We start from the raw sequence: 17,358 nt of genomic DNA, 5'->3' as shown, positions 1-17,358 counted from the left end.
CCATTCTGTTGCTCTGTTCTTCAGACTGAATGAAAATAGTGAATATAATGCTGATTTGGCAGATAAAGATCAATACAGTCAACAACAATCTGCTCATATAAGCCTTTCTTTCTCAAAAATATAACCATATTTAGTTTCCATGTAGTAATTCATAAAGGACCAGTGGGATATTAAAAGTCATGTGACCATGACACATACTGAGATGAAGGGCAGCCTACAGGTGACATATAAAACATGGCTGCCTGCACTTTCTTTTCCTCAGTATAAGGAGTCAGTCACTGAGGATGACTCTGCCGCTCCTGTGGCTCCTGGTTCTCCACATCAGTAAAGCCTCAGATCCTCAGTGCACTCTGCAGAATGACTTTGAGCCAGGCTTCATGGCTGGTGGAGACTTTGTGATTGGAGGGATTTTCCCTCTGCACTACAATCAGGAAATGCCGGACCTGAACTGCACTTACAAGCCAGGACAAGTGCAGTGCAATGGGTGAGAATGCACTGCTGAAACCACAGAAACAGAGCATGGGAAGTGGGGCTCCACGGTCTCAATGCTATGCTTGGTTATGACTAAATGGCTAATTCAAAATAGTCAGTATACTCAATGTTTTGTGCCTGAAACCAGTTTAGTGCATGTAAATGTGGACTTAGATGGATAAATTGGTCTAAATGGAAAATGTATACTGCAAATCACACTACATTCACAAAAAATATGTAAATATTTATGTTAAGCAACAAGGTAAAACTAGTAAGAAAGGTTTGGGTGCTCTGGTCAAATGGCATGTTTTGATGATTTTCAAAGTGAAAATAAGTTAACACATCCTCTATGGGAAACACACTTTGGCACATTTTAATGTATAATTACTGTGTATTTGCTGAATTAAGATTTCTTGAAACATTGGAGAAAAACTAAAACATACAATGTTGTCTGTGCTACATTTGCAAACTCAGCAAATCATTAGATACTATGCACTGAAATTTGAAATGCCATTCAAATTCCCTACAGATGATGTGTGAACTTATTTTCACATAGAAAACAACACAACATGTCATTTGACTGGTGGTGTTCAAACGTTTGTATATGACTGGAGGGGTCAAAGAATCTGTATCTGCATCAATCTGAATGCACAGTATTATTACACAGGGACTCAATATCAGTCTATTGTTTCTCATCCAGGTCTCTTGATAGACCTGTTTTGATAGGAGCCTGACTCAAAATATTAAAATACTTGAGTTAAGCCATTGTAAGTTAAGTCTGCTTACCAAATAAGACAACAAAATGTCATGTTTTCTTTACCTTTTATTTTTTACCTTCAGATCCCATCTAAATACATCAAAACAAATTCAGGTTGCCAATATTATCCTAGCAGTACTGGCAGAGTCTCAGGTTACTAGCATTATATTCACACAGACACTTGGATGAGAGTTCAGTATATATGGAGTCCCTGTATCTTAGAATTCAGGTCATTTCATGCTTTCAGACCCAAAATGTTATATTTATGTATTGTGGGATTCTTTTTAAGATATAATGGGCGATGTGAAGATACTGTGTACATGCTTATTTCAATGAAGCCTATTTCAAAAGTCTTTGCTTACCCTATTGGCAGATTTGCTTAATATAAGCTTTTCCATCTAATAACACAACATCAAAATGAAAATAATCTGAAAATAGTTCCGATAAGCAGTTCTTTGTGCTTTTTTTGTGCCATGAAATAAGTGCTTTCTTGTGCCTTGAAATAAGGTACAATGTCACAAAGTGTGACTGAGAAAGGTAGCTGTTCCAAGAATAAACAAAATAATCTTACACTGCTTTTCAGGACAAGTAATTTATTGCCTTCATTTGAGATCATTTCACTCAGATTCCATTTTCTTGCAGTGTACATCGAGATCAGATATTCTGGGTCTGTATTGATGCTGCTGTTCACTTTTTCAATCTACAGTTTTGACCCCAGAGCTTTCCGCTGGGCTCTGACTATGAAGCTTGCTGTAGAGGAGATTAATAACAGTACTGAGCTTTTACCCAATCATACTCTGGGATATAAGATATTCGACTCCTGTGCGTACCCTCTAACAGGACAGAGAGCAGCTCTAGCTGTTATGAATGGGCCAAATGAAGCAGATAGGCCCATGTGTTCTGGTGCAAGCCCAATGCTGGCCATCATCGGTGAATCTGGATCCGCTCAGTCTATAGTGGTTTCTAGAATTTTGCAGCATTTCAGAATTCCAATGGTAAGACATACACTGCGCAGTCATATCTTGGCATGTGAAAACGTGTTCAATGTAGTTAATATTTGTAATGTTTCTCTTTATAAAGTTGATGTTAGAAGATTATTTTACCTCATTGTAGATGTTTTTACTTGTTTTAAGAAATGTTATCCAAAGATTTTAAAATAAAATACTTATGCTACATTAAATTATTTAAAACATGTAAAAGGCATATGTAGAATAACAACAAGAGCTTCTTAAGGAGAAACATTTGGCATATTCACCACCAAGATCTCTGTCAGATAATTCATACACCTTAGTGAGCCTTATTTGACTGAATCTGTATTTGCATCTAGATTTAAGCCATTTAGCAGACCCTCTCATCCAGAGAAACTTACAAAAGTGCTTTGTTGTCCACTCTGAGAATGTATGCTAGTTGGTACACATAGGCTGAAGTCCTAATACCCTTGAGCACAGACACTGCCAGAAGCAATACCAGGACTGATGCTAGAAAGAAACATTTAGAATTAAGACACAAATGCAATACAGTGAATTCATTAGCGCTCACTTAAATGTTTCACAAAGTAATGGGTCAGTTTGATTGTATTTGCATGGGTCAGAAAGACAGAGTATGCTACTTGGATGAACGTATCTGTAACTGCAAGTGGAAATAGTGAAGAATGAGAAAGAATGAAAAGCATTCTTCTTATTCCAGATGCTGAAACTACAAATACACATTAAACTATACAAACATTTATAAGTTTAATCCCCTAATATTCTTCTTTATATTATTTTTGAGCTTATTACATACTAGGGCTTATTATTCAGTAACTACAGAGACTTCAGTGCAAACTAGTTGAGCTTTGTAGGTTACAGATATGTGTAATAAAACTGCTAGCGGGCCCTGGCCATTTAAAATATTCTTGAGAGTGAAACTCTAAACACCGATATGTAGGGCCACAAGTCAGTCTATCACTCTCAATAATTAAACAATAAACTTGCAGGTTAAGGGCTTAATACAGTCTGTTCATTTCACTATATGAGTTCAGAATCTTCCTATGTATTTGCTGAGAAAAAGGATTTTTTCTTGGTGTGTGTTATATATGTTATGCATTATGGCAAGCCATTTATGAATAATAGTGAAAAACCTGAGAGTACTGAATGAAACCCGAACATAAAAAAAATTAAACCTGCTTATATTGAGCAATAAACAGAGAATGGTAAAGGTGTTGTTTTTGTGTCTTTTCACACCTACTGCAACCAACAAGGCCAATACATTTGGTGTAAAATGTTGTGTCTTTTAACAGATATTTGCTTAAATATTATTTTATTATTAAGTTACGCGTAAATATATCATTTTGGGAATTTTTTCTTTTCTCATTTTTCTCTAACTTTTATTGCACAATATCTCATTATTTGCTGATTTTGATAAATTGGAAAAAAAAAACATAAAATATAAAATGTGCCACTCCATTTGCAAAAAAAAATTTGTTTCATTTAATTCATGCTAAACTCAGCAAATAAACAGTATTGTGAATTAAAATCTGCAGAAATGTGTCTTAGGTGCCTAAAATGTGTATATAAATGAAGTTAAATGAAAGATATGCGTTGACGTGCATCTGCATTTCAGATCAGCTACTTCTCATCCTGCGCCTGTCTCAGCAACAGACAAGAGTTCCCCACATTCTTCAGAGTCATCCCCAGTGATGCCTACCAAGTGAAAGCCATCGCCAAATTGCTGCTACACTTCAACTGGACTTGGGTAGGGGTGGTGCGAGGGGACCACGAGTATGGACGGTCAGCCCTCCAGGGCCTACTAAAGGAGTTGGAGGGTACAGGTGTGTGCGTGGCCTATCAGGAAATGATCCCACTGCTGTATAACAGCCAGAGGGCAGTAGAGATCTTTCGGGTGATGAACAGCTCCAGTGCTCGAGTAGTAGTGGTGTTCTCAGCTGAGGGAGAGCTCACACCCTTTCTGAGAGACTACATGGAGCTGAATGTCACTGGGATCCAATGGATTGCCAGCGAGGCCTGGGTAACAGCTGCAGTGTTCACCGGAAGCAAGTACTACCCCTTCCTTGGTGGCACTATTGGGTTTGGTATACGGCAGGGCTACATCCCACAGTTGAGGGAATATCTGACAACGGTAAACCCACAAAGGTACCCCACCAATCCCCTAGTGCAGGAACTGTGGGGGGCTCTTTATGGCTGCTCTCCCTTCTCAAGCGATGGCGCTCAGCTGCCCCTATGCACAGGGCACGAGACCATCAGCAAGCAGCACTCTGCCTACATGAACACCTCCAGCCCTCGCATTGCTTACAATGTCTACAAAGGGGTATATGCTATCGCTCACTCCCTCCACAACCTCATTTCCTGCAATCCTGGAAATGGCCCATTCATTAACTCCACTTGTGCACACGTCACCAAAGTCTTCCCATGGCAGGTATATGCCATCTCTTGAAATTCCATATTAAATGATGACAAATTATATCTATAGGCCTCTGTAGCACAGAAATCTACTATTTATTTCTGGTTTTATAGCTCCAGCATTACCTTCAAGAGGTCTCCTTTACTATCTCAGGAGAGATGGTGAACTTTGACACAAAAGGTGACTCTATCCCATCCTACGACCTGATCAACTGGCAGAAGGGCACAGAAGGCAATATTGAGCTGGTAAAAGTGGGCATGTTTGATGGAGCTCGAGAGCCTGGGAAGGAGCTGGTCATTTATGAGATGGCTATCACATGGTCTGGAGACCAGACAGAGGCAAGCTGCTCTCAGAATGTAGTTCAGTACATGAGATGCCTCCTGTTGAAGTTCTGTAGGGTTAAATTGAGGTAAGTTGGGTGAACCTGATCACTCATCAGCCTGGAGTGATGAGTGATCAGGTAAGTGAGTGAGAATGATGTTCTGCATGCTCACTGTTTTCACCAAACTCTGGGTTGCACTCTATTAAGCGCATATCATTAATATTTGACACAATACTTTGTGTTGCCGTATAATATACTGACGCTGTATTTATTCACAAGCATTACAAAGAGGGTTTGCAGTCAGTGACTTTATTTGTTTCATTTCCAGTCAAAATGGCTAATAAATACAAGATATTTATTTTTCAGCATCAGGAAAACAAAAACAAAGCACATATTTCACAGAAAAGTACAAGAAGTCTCAACTAATAAATATAACATTTTTCATTATGTGTTTCCATTGCCTTTATCACAGCTTCCATTCTATTTATAAGACTTGCTGTCAGTTTTTCAAAAGCTGCAGGGTTTTTTTTCCACACCTCCAAAGTTCAGTCTTGGAAGTTAGTTTAATTTCCCCTTTCTCGAGATCCCAAACACATTCAGTGATGTTGAGGTCGGGACTCTGGGTTGGTCAGTCCATTGTTCTGAGAACACAAGCAGCTTCTTCGTTTGATGTGTCTGTCTTTGTTTCTCAGTGAGGGCTTCTTGATAGCTACACATCCTTTCAGAAAGTGTTCAGTTGTCAGTTCACATTGGAAGGATGGACAGAATCAAGTGTGTATTTTTTTTAGCCCCTAAGCAAGAGTGGAGCTTGATTTTCTCCTCTCTTCCAAAGATGAAAAGCACTGTTTTACTGACTTGTCCACTGGGTCTTGCACCATTATTCAGAGCCCCATTTTCTCTTTATCTGTTAACAATTTTTTGAACAGGTGTAAGCTCATGTTTTCTTTTGACTTTTCTCTTCCTTATACAAGAGAATTATCTTACATCTAATCTCCCCAGAGTAACATCCCTTTAGCTTATATTTCTTGGCCATTTTGACTGGAAATTAAATAAATAAAATAAAAGTCTCTGACTTTTGAACAGTATACATAAATCTGCTTCATCTTTATAGATCTTTACTGACCCCTGACTGTTGTGTTTGTGGGAAACAGGTGCCAGTATCTGTTTGCAGTTTCAGCTGTGCTCCGGGATTCAGGAAGGCTGTCCGTCGTGGGGAGCCTCTGTGCTGCTTTGATTGTGTACCATGTGACAGTGGCAAGATTAGTAATCAGACAGGTTGGTGGCAAAAGCCAGATTCTAAATTGGGACATATATTGAAAGTTTTAATTCTCTTCTAAATGATTTATTCACTGAGCATTAAGCACCATCCATTGGCCAGATATGAGTGCATAACTGCATTATTAGTTGCAAAAATGTGTACAACTTATTGAGCATGAATTCTCATCTAAATCCACATCATATTCCAACCCCAATTCCAATGAAGTTGGGACGTTGTGTAAAACGTAAATAAAAACAGAATACGATGATTTGCAAATCCTTTTCAACCTACATTCAATTGAACACACTACAAAGACAAGATATTTAATGTTCAAACAGATAAACTTTATTGTTTTTTGCAAATGTTCACTCATTTTGAATTTGATGCCTGCAACACATTCCAAAGAAGTTGGGACAGGGGCGTGTTTACCACTGTGTTACATCACCTTTCCTTTTAACAACACTCAATAAGCATTTGGGAACTGAGGACACTAATTGTTGAAGCTTTGTAGGTGGAATTCTTTCCCATTCTTGCTTGATGTACAACTTCAGTTGGTCAACAGTCCGGGGTCTCCGTTGTCGTATTTTGCGCTTCATAATGCACCACACATTTTCAGTGGGAGACAGGTCTGGACTGCAGGCAGGCCAGTCTAGTACCCGCACTCTTTTACTACGAAGCCACGCTGTTATAACATGTGCAGAATGTGGCTTGGCGTTGTCTTGCTGAAATAAGCAAGGACGTCCCTGAAAAAGACGTTGCTTGGAGGGCAGCAGATGTTGCTCCAAAACCTGTATGTACCTTTCAGCATTAATGGTGCCTTCACAGATGTGCAAGTTACACATGCCACGGGCACTAACACACCCCGATACCATCAGAGATGCTGGCTTTTGAACTTTGCGCTGAACCTCGCCCCATCCTTGTTTGTGAACGACCGAGCCTTTCAGGTATGCTTCTAATTAACCTGTTCACCTGTGGAATGTTCCAAACAGGTGTTTTTTGAGCATTCCTCAACTTTCCCAATCTTTTGTTGCCCCTGTCCCAACTTCTTTGGAACGTGTTGCAGACATCAAATTCAAAATTAGTGAATATTTGCAAAAAACAATACAAGTTTACCCGTTTGAAAATTAAATATCTTGTCTTTGTAGTGTATTCAACTGAATATAGGTTGAAAAGGATTTACAAATCATCGTATTCTGTTTTTATTTACGTTTTACACAACGTCACAACTTTATTGGAATTGGGGTTGTAAATGAAACTGGCATCATTTATTTCTGACACTTTCTACATAAAATCAAGTTTAGTGCTTTATTGCAGTTCATTACTCTAGAAATATTGAGTGTTTAATAAGTCACTAATACTTGAAGATGTATTCCAAGTTGTAAAGAGCAATTTTAGTCAATGCATTCTTGTAAAAACCACCAACAATGACATCTTGGTGTGCTCAATCTTTTTTGCAGCCAAAACACTAATGCATGTATTACATTGATTAAACTTGTACATTTGTAATGCAAATTATTATAGAGAACTAAAACGTCATCTAATGACTGCAATGGACTGGCGACCTGTCCAGGGTGTTTCCTGTGTTTTGTCCAGTAAGCACTGGGATGGGCTCCAGCAACCCCATGACCCAGGAGGATAAGTGGCTTAGATAATTAATACATGAATGAATAAAACTGCGTATTAGAATTTGAAACACGTCTTGAAGTACTAAACTCTAGCAATAAATTCCTGAAGTCTCAACATAGTCTAATAACTTCAGGATTTTGTTGATTTAGCGCAAATTGTTGAGCATTAATTATCAATATTCACAAATTTTGAATGTAAAATTAGATTTTAGATGATGATATACATTTGATTATTTGCAAAACAAGGTATGTGAAAAAAGTATATAAAACTTAACCTATTCCAAATAAACCATTCAGAAGTGTCTACACTAAACTTTTTTTAGTCAAAGACTTAAGACTTAAGGCCTTAATTCATGATTTTTCCTCATTTTCTCAGATTCAATAGACTGCATTCCTTGTTCTGAAGATTACTGGTCCAACATTGATGGAACAGCATGTATCCCCAAGGTTGTTGAGTTCCTTTCTCATGACGCAATGGGAGTGACGCTGACAGTGATTTCTGTGGCAGGGGCCTGCGTCACTTTAGCTGTATTTGCAGTTTTCCTCTATCACAGAAACACTCCCATAGTGCGAATCAATAACTCAGAGCTGAGTTTCTTCATTCTAATCTCCTTGACGCTGTGCTTCCTGTGTGCGCTGATCTTTATTGGAGAGCCCACGTCCTGGTCATGCATGCTGCGCCACACTGCTTTCAGCATTACCTTCTCTCTCTGCATCTCCTGCATCTTGGGCAAAACGTTAGTGGTTCTGGCAGCTTTCACAGCCACCCGGCCTGGAAACAATGTGATGAAGTGGCTCGGGCCTACGCAGCAGAGGATCATCATCTTCAGCTGCACTCTGGTCCAGATGATCATCTGTGCTGCGTGGCTCATAGCCTCCCCTCCATTCCCCTACAGAAACACGCAGTATCAGCACTCCAAGATCATTCTGGACTGCAGTGTGGGCTCTGCCCTGGCCTTCTGGTGTGTGCTGGGCTACATTGGTTTTTTGGCTGGCCTGTGCTTCATTTTGGCCTTCCTGGCTCGCAAACTGCCGGGAAATTTTAACGAGGCTAAATATATCACCTTCAGCATGTTGATATTTTGTGCAGTGTGGTTGGCCTTTGTGCCTGCCTACGTCAGCTCACCTGGTAAATTTACCACTGCTGTTGAAATATTTGCTATTTTAGCTTCTAGCTTCGGCCTCCTTTCGTGCTTGTTTGCTCCAAAATGTTATATTATTCTACTCAAACCAGAGAAGAACTCCAAACAGCATCTAATGGGGAAAGAAAAATAATTATAAAAAGAATATGGGATTTTATTTTAAAGGTATTTGTTCAAACAAAATAATCAAGTTAACTAAGCAATGGCACATTTTATTCTGCAGGCCTTATGACATTTTAGCAGTGCAGTGTCTCCAGATGTGCATGTCATTTCAGTGTCATTTAATGGAAAAAAAACAGATTTGTTTTGGAACAGTTCAGACACACCTACCTGAATATGCAATTTTTAATATCTAAGACAAATACTAACAGTGTAGCAAATGGTCCCAAAAACAAACAAACAACAGATCAAATTTAAAATCAAAAACTGAAAAACTCATGTTGGCTTCCCTGATGGGGGAAGCATTTGAATCAACACTGATTTGGTCAAACAAAGAATTTGCTGGTGTTCTCCGAACAATGGACTGACCACACCAGAGTCCAGACGTCAACATTTTTGAATGTGTTTGGGATTCCTTGTCTTCTAAGACTGAGCTTTGGATTTCCAAGAGATTTCCAAGCAGTTTTCTTTGAAAAACTGAAAGCAAGTCCCAGCAAAAGAATGGAAGCTGTAATAAAGACAAAAAGTGAATAGTAAAAAATAAGACCTTCATCTATTTTTCTTTAAAACATGTTTACACTTTAAGGCCTTTTTGGACTGCAAACCAAATAAATTTGACTTTTGCACGGTGCTGTGCATTTTCTATTTGCTATAATACTGTGACTGAGGTGCATGTTTTCATTTCTGAATTGAAATATGAGATAAAATAAAGATTTTGTGTACTCTGTACATTGCCTTGGATGAGACCTTTATTTACTGCAGCGATCAAGTGTTTGCGGCCATAGCGTCATACCATAACTTGAAACACAAACAACAAAAAATGATGACCATGTTCATTTACCCTGAATACATAACCACACCTCCTGTGCCCAGTTCACACCCACAGTTAGTTGCCAGGAATCATAGCAAAGTGGATATTTAAAGACAGCCATCCTGACCCTCAGAGTACTGAAAGACAGTGAGCACACTATGCAGCTGACGTCAAGTCTAATGATGTTTGTATCAATGCTGTGGACACCTGGGCTCAGTCCAGCATGTAGAGCTGATCCTGTCAGCTGCAGGCTTTGGGTTCAGCCTCAGTTGCCTGGTCTTTCTATGAATGGAGATTTTGTGATTGGGGGGATTTTCTCCATTCATTACTACATGAGATCAGAGCAGAACAGCTACACCAGACAGCCACTCCAGCCTCAGTGCTCTGGGAGGTCTGTCAGTTTGAGACTATGAAATATAATAATTAATATTATGGTTTCTGCATGTATGTGCTATTGTGTGTGTGTTTGTAAAACCTGAAATACATGCCCTGTTCTTAATCTGTGCTGGTTGCTTTTTCTATGTTTAAACAGTATGGATTACAGGGAGCTGCGCTTCGCTCGTGCCATGGAGTTCACCATCCACGAGATCAACAACAGAACAGATCTCCTGCCGGGAATCACGTTAGGATACCAGATACACGACTCGTGCTCTGCAGTGCCGATGGCTGTTAAAGTTGCATTTCAATTTGCAAACGGGATGGAACCATTTTACAATGATACTGATTCCTGTTCAAAATCAGCAGCTGCAGCTGTTCCTGCTCTCGTGGGAGAGTCTGCTTCAACCCCCTCTATCAGCATGGCCAGAATACTGGGACTCCTTGGAATTCCACAGGTGATTATAGGCTGCACCAAATGAATTAACATTAAAATCTCTCTCGCTAATTTTGTGGGAGAATAATGAGGTCAAGTGTTCATTAATAACAAGAGAACCATATAGTGTCGCATTTATAAGCGCTAGAATTCAATCAGGCTTCTCAAATAACAGTTCATGCTGTTTCTCTGTCCTGAATAACAGGTAAGCAATTACGCAACCTGCGCATGTCTGAGCGATAAGCGTCAGTATCCTACTTTCTTCAGGACCGTGCCAAGTGACCACCACCAAGCGGCCGCACTAGCAAGGATGGTCAGACACTTTGGCTGGACATGGATTGGGGCAGTGCGCAGCGACTCAGACTATGGAAATAATGGAATGGCGTCGTTTCTAAAGGCTGCGCAGGAGGAGGGAATCTGTGTGGAGTACTCCGAGTCCTACTACAGAACACAACCGCGCAGTAAACTGGAGAGAGTGGCGAACGTCATCCGGAGATCAACAGCCCGGGTAATAGTAGCGTTTGTTGCTTCAGGAGATATGAGGTTTCTGTTGGAGGAGCTGGCGAGACAGCCTCCGCCTCCCCTTCAGTGGATCGGCAGCGAAACGTGGATTATAGAACCAGAGTTTCTGCGCTTTAACATGTGCGCTGGGGCGATAGGATTTGGGGTTCCCCGCTCGGTGATTCCAGGTCTTCGTGAGTTTCTTCTGGATCTCTCTCCAACACAAGCACTGAAATCTCCTCTGCTAACGGAGTTTTGGGAGAGCTCGTTCAGCTGTAGCCTAAAAGGCTCCTCAGAAGGCGCGCGGGAATGTGATGGTAGTGAGGATATCCGCGCGCTGCAGAACCCGTATACAGACACGTCGCAGCTGCGCATCACTAACATGGTGTATAAAGCTACGTATGCCATAGCGCATGCCATCCATGGTGTTATCTGTAATGACACGCAGTGCGACAAGAGCGCTAAATTCACACCATGGCAGGTATAAACCTGCTACATCCAAAATCACGGTCTTAAGCGTTACATCTCGAAAGATATGCATGTATTTAAACACCAGTAGCACAGATGGTTTATGAAGAGACGGTCTTTTCTTTTCTGTGTCATTGCAGATACTCGACCAGCTCAAGAGAGTGAGCTTCACTACAAAGAATGGTTTTCAGGTCTCGTTTGACTCCAAAGGAGACCCTGTGGCCGTCTACGAGCTCATAAACTGGCAGGTTAAGAAAGGTGGCACAATAGATTTCATCGCTGTGGGTCACTACGACTCATCCAGACCAAGAGGCCAGGAGTTCAGTATGAGCAGAAGTGTCAGCTGGATGGGGGGACAGACTGAGGTACAGTACAACACATCCTGTAGAGACTGGGGAGGATTGTCACACCTTTTGGTCTATAACACATGGTTTTATATAAGATAAGGCATATTTGTAACAAATATCACTAATGCAGTTCCCTACAACATGCCCAGGCCCATGCACAGACAATTGGGATGGGGAGGGGTCAAGGGAAAAATGGGCAGCATGAATGGACTGTATGTTATAATTACTCTGATTGAGAGAGTGTAGTCATGCATTAAAGACTTTTTGTAAAGGCAGCCAAAACCACTATCACTTCTATATTTGGCAGTATTTGATCTCCAGTCACCAGCATACAAATCCATGGTGTTCTTCATTGCACTACATACTCACTGCATAACATATTAAAGCTCTATTTGAGAGACGTTCTGTTTTTCACAATAGCACAATTTTGATGTAGCAACCCATTGACATCACATTTGGCTATGTTTTCAAATAATCACATTATTTAAATGTGACACCTTGTTAGATTTCCAGAGATTTCCAGCTGTAGTGATGTTATAGATCACAGTTGAATAAGAATAAGGCACCAGAAGCCCAAGAGCCAAGAATATCCTAGAACCCAAACAGATCAACAAGCTCGATTCCCTTCTTGAGGCTGGGCCTCATCTCATGGAAATGGATCTTGCAAACGGAGGGCAATATAAAATACAGTTATCATACAGAGTAATTAAGAGGGCACTTGTACCATCTGAGGGCAACAGAGCAACTCAAGCCCCACTGGGGTCTATCTGTGCACGTGCCTTAACCCCACTACATGGATAGCTTGCAGCAGTTTTTAAAATATGAAGGAACTGTCAAGGACAGTTTTTAGGATATTGTTATTATTATTATTATTATTATTATTTTTTTTTTTTTTTTTTAATTCAATAAAGGAAACAGTTGAGGAAAAAAATGTTGAGCTTGAAGCAATAAGTCTACCAAAACATTACCAATGACATGTGGGATGAAGTCAAATTTTCATTGAATGTTCAAGGTTGCCATGCTTGGTGTATTTTCTTATTAGAAATATAAATTGTTTTTAGGTCAGTTCCTTTGCATTACACTGTGTGTTAAAACCCACCCTGCCCTGGTCAGTCATTACATTGCTAGCATGTTTTGCATATATGTCTGAAACTAGCTTACATTTTTTTTTCACACATGTCAAACAGAACCTACTGATTTAGACAATTAGAGCACCCTCTACTGATATTAATATAAGTGTTAACCAAGCTGTGATCCAGATGTGAATCCAGATTCCACATTCTTACCTCAGAATTTGATTTTGTTACATAAACATGTCAGTGATTTATGTGAAGTCTTTAAACATCTTCTGTCAGCTGAGGAGGTGGTGGGTGTGGACATGAGTGATAACATCCCTATTACTTACATCTGGGGTTGTTTCACCTTACACCATATTTCAACCAAGTTGTAAAGGTGAAAATCTAAATTCTGAGGGTTCTCAAAAAATAAACCCATTATGACATTATCCTGTCCATCAGGGTAAAACAAACACTCAAGTAAAATACCTCTGAAAAACGTTACAATATGTATATTTCCAAATAACATACATGTAATTCTGAAAACGTGCCCATTTCTCCAAAGCGATTGGTGAAAAGAAGGAATTCTCACTCAGTTCTCAAACCGAAAATAAAAGAGATGTGTGCAGTTTCAATTGTTGTGTGGAAGAGCACACTAACTATATAAATAGAGAAGGTCAATTCCAAAAGATGAATTGTTAAATCAAATGTTTTGATGTCACTGAAGCTGGCATTAGTGTCATTATGGGGAGTCAGTGAGCAGCCGGCTAACACTGGATGAATGGAGTATAATCAGCTTAATCAAGCATGGTGTGTTTATGTGTGTACATACAGACCTATACACACCATACTTGTTCATTTGGTCTCTTGTGTGTCTTATAGGTGCCAAGATCTGTGTGCAGTGAGAGCTGTCCTCCAGGGACCAGGAAGGCTGTGCAGAAAGGAAAGCCAGTCTGCTGCTATGACTGTATACCATGTGCAGAAGGAGAGATCAGCAACAAGACAGGTTGAGTATCACATAACGCACAGCGAACATTTCAACACTACATTTCTTTTGCCTTGGCTGATGCTAGCATATTACAGGATCTATTTCTAGTGCTACTGATGTCCCCAAGTCGCCATGGAAGACATTTTTGAAGCCAGTTTTAAATTATTCCTGAAAACATTGAGATATCATCCTTCATAGTTTTTTTCTTTTCTGTGACTGTGATGTGTTCCATAATATGGAGCCAAATTAGAAGATTCTTCCACTTAAATGGGTCTTTCTTTGCAATTTTAATCTCTTAGACTCTCTAAATTGTGTGCGCTGCCCTCCTGAGTTCTGGCCCAACACCCAGCGAGACAGCTGCCTCCCCAAGCCTGTGGAGTTCCTGTCCTGGGACGACACTCTGAGCATCATCCTGACAGTGTTCTCCATCACTGGGGCATTCATAGCTGTATGTGTGGCTGCTGTTTTCTACAAACACAGAACCTCTCCAATTGTCCGAGCAAACAACTCAGAGCTGAGCTTCCTGCTGCTCTTCTCACTGACTCTGTGTTTCCTTTGTTCACTTACTTTCATTGGTCAGCCCTCTGAGTGGTCCTGTATGCTGCGCCACACAGCGTTTGGGATCACCTTCGTCCTCTGCATCTCCTGTGTTCTGGGAAAAACAATAGTGGTGTTAATGGCCTTCAGAGCTACACTTCCAGGCAGTAATGCCATGAAATGGTTTGGGCCTCCACAGCAGAGACTCAGTGTTCTCACCTTCACTCTCATACAGGTCCTAATTTGTGTTCTTTGGTTGACAATATCTCCTCCTCTCCCCTTCAAAAATCTAGAACAATACAAGGAAAGGATAATCCTGGAATGTGGATTAGGTTCAGCTATAGGATTCTGGGCTGTGCTGGGTTATATAGGATTTCTGGCTCTTTTGTGTTTTATTTTAGCTTTTCTAGCACGGAAGCTGCCTGATAACTTTAATGAAGCCAAGTTCATCACATTCAGCATGCTCATATTCTGTGCAGTATGGATCACCTTTATCCCAGCTTATGTCAGCTCTCCTGGAAAGTTCACTGTAGCTGTAGAGATATTTGCTATTTTAGCATCAAGCTTTGGCTTAATCATTTGTATTTTTGCTCCCAAGTGTTTCATAATTGTTTTTAGGCCACAGCAGAATACCAAGAAACACATCATGGGCAAGGTACCCTCCAAGGCTCTTTGAGGCCCTCAAACAAATTACTATGTCAATGAAAAACTCAGATGAACTCTAGTGATGTAAATTTCTTTTTTCAAAATTCACTCCCATACCTGTACACCTGTACTTTTCACTTTATGAACAATAAATAAGGTTTGAGTAGTAAGTATTTGATTAGCTGTATATATATATATATATATATATATATATATGTGTGTGTGTGTGTGTGTGTGTGTGTGTGTGTGTGTGTGTGTGTGTGTGTGTGTGTGTGTGTGCACTCTATTACACCCTCTTTCTTGTCAGTCCAGCTTGTAGTCCTACATTTACATTTACATCTTCAGAGCAGCTCATCTGCTGCTGCATAGTTGTTGGTCATCCTCTAGCCTTTCATCAGTGGTCATAGGACGCTGTTGGCTGGATATTTTTGCTTGGTGGACTATTCTCAGTCCAGCAGTAACTGAGTTGTTCAAAAACTCCAGCAGCACTGTTGCGCCTGATCCACACAACACACCACCAACGCGTCAGGGTTACTGCAGTGCTGAGAATGATCCATCACCTAAGTAGTACCTGCTCTGTGAGGGTCCATGAGGTCCTGACCACTGAATAACAGAGTAAAAGGGGGCTAACAAAGCATGCAGTGAAACAGATGGACTACAGTCATTTAAAGACAAAGTCGATAATCTTTGTGCGACAATGATCAGTCTGTGAATGGTACCTGTCCCTTTAAGAACCTCGATTGAAAGAAAGAAAGAAATAAAGAAAGAACGGTTGTGGCTGCACAGTGAGCCAATGCTGACCTGTGGAGAGAGAAGCTGAGGAAAAAAGAGAGCAAGTGTAAAAGCACTGAATACCCAATTAAATTCTTATTATAAACAACTATTGTCCGTGTGACAAATTGTGAAGGCAATCGGCAGCTGGAGAACACTTTAAAAAGCTCAAAGCAAAGGGAACGTGAGTTTAAATTCATCTATACACTCTCAGAAAAAAGGTACGACACTGTCACTGGGGCAGTACCCTTCTTGTCTCTGGGGTGGTACCCTCACGGGTACATCTCAGTACCTTTACTCATGGAACATAACTGTACCATAATCCACTGAAATGATATTTTCTAAGATGTATTGGCTCCACACCCTCTGTCTCACCTCCAGGCTCTTTATCCAATGATTCTGTTTTTAAAAAATTAGTTTATAAAAAGATATAAATACCTACTTTTCCACTAGGAAATACTTGTATAAGGTACACAATTGGACCTTAAAACCACTGTTGTACCTTTGAGGGAACGTTTACATTGTTTGTACCTTGATGAACGAATCATGTACCTGTATGGTACCTTTATTTACAGTGTAGCTGGTCTCCTTAGGTGTAGCTAGCTAACTCGCATTAACACTTTTTAGCTAACTGACAATTTAAGAATCTGTTTTTATAAGCAGGAAAGGATAAAGGCGGTTTGTAGCCTTCTTCTTTTACACCTTCCAAGCCGCTTCTCCTTCTGGGTCGCAGAGGTTGCTGGAGCCTATCCCAGTCTATCGCAGGGCTAGTTTGCCATAAAATGAACATTATTATTTAAATTTTTCCACCTTAAATGGTGCAGCAGTTTCATTCAGGCACGCACACACTGAAATGTAACTGCTGGACAATAAGGTGGAACTGAAATGTCAAAGTGACTCAGTTAAACCAACCCAGTCAATCCGATCTCTTACATCAAGACAAAGTCTGAGCACTGTAAGAAAAAGAGTAATATTATTGAATATCTTTAGGATTACTGAGATTGTTTTGATATTGAGATTTTTATATTTACAGTCGAGTTACAGATGGAAAAGATGAAGGTAGGCTGCACAAATTTGTTTTTGCATAATAATAATAATAATAATAATAATATATTTTTAAAATTAGCTAAAAATGACTGTCATTGGTTTTATAGAGTTTGAACAGAAATACATTATCAATAAAATTAACTAGCATAATTATTTAATAGAACATTTTTTAGCATGAATAACATAAAAATAGACTGTTGCATAATGAAATCCCTCCATCCTGTTCTTGTGCCAGACAAAGAGT

The 17,358-nt window shown here is 40.0% G+C and overlaps 2 protein-coding genes across 2 annotated transcripts in view; both read left to right on the top strand.

Moving 5' to 3' along the window:
• The first annotated feature begins 347 nt into the window (after positions 1 to 347).
• Positions 348 to 15,414, top strand: LOC108434083 (vomeronasal type-2 receptor 1-like). Its single transcript, XM_037539893.1, has 12 exons — positions 348 to 484; positions 1,935 to 2,223; positions 3,830 to 4,642; positions 4,741 to 4,965; positions 6,101 to 6,224; positions 8,209 to 9,103; positions 10,078 to 10,335; positions 10,477 to 10,777; positions 10,961 to 11,737; positions 11,865 to 12,089; positions 14,009 to 14,132; positions 14,414 to 15,414. Exons 1-12 carry the CDS (start codon positions 378 to 380, stop codon positions 15,325 to 15,327), a joined length of 5,052 nt encoding a protein of 1,683 aa, XP_037395790.1. The 5' UTR covers positions 348 to 377; the 3' UTR covers positions 15,328 to 15,414.
• Positions 14,524 to 17,358, top strand: part of LOC108434030 (vomeronasal type-2 receptor 1-like) — a 17,848-nt gene continuing 15,013 nt past the window's right edge. Inside the window, exon 1 of the mRNA XM_037539892.1 lies at positions 14,524 to 14,562. The gene's annotated coding sequence lies outside the window, so the exon portion shown is untranslated. The remainder of the gene's footprint in view (positions 14,563 to 17,358) is intronic.

Source organism: Pygocentrus nattereri, chromosome 7 (assembly GCF_015220715.1).
Source record: "Pygocentrus nattereri isolate fPygNat1 chromosome 7, fPygNat1.pri, whole genome shotgun sequence".
NCBI lineage: Eukaryota > Metazoa > Chordata > Actinopteri > Characiformes > Serrasalmidae > Pygocentrus > Pygocentrus nattereri.
Note: the sequence above shows the minus strand (reverse complement) of the source record. Positions and strands in the feature narration are given on the sequence as shown.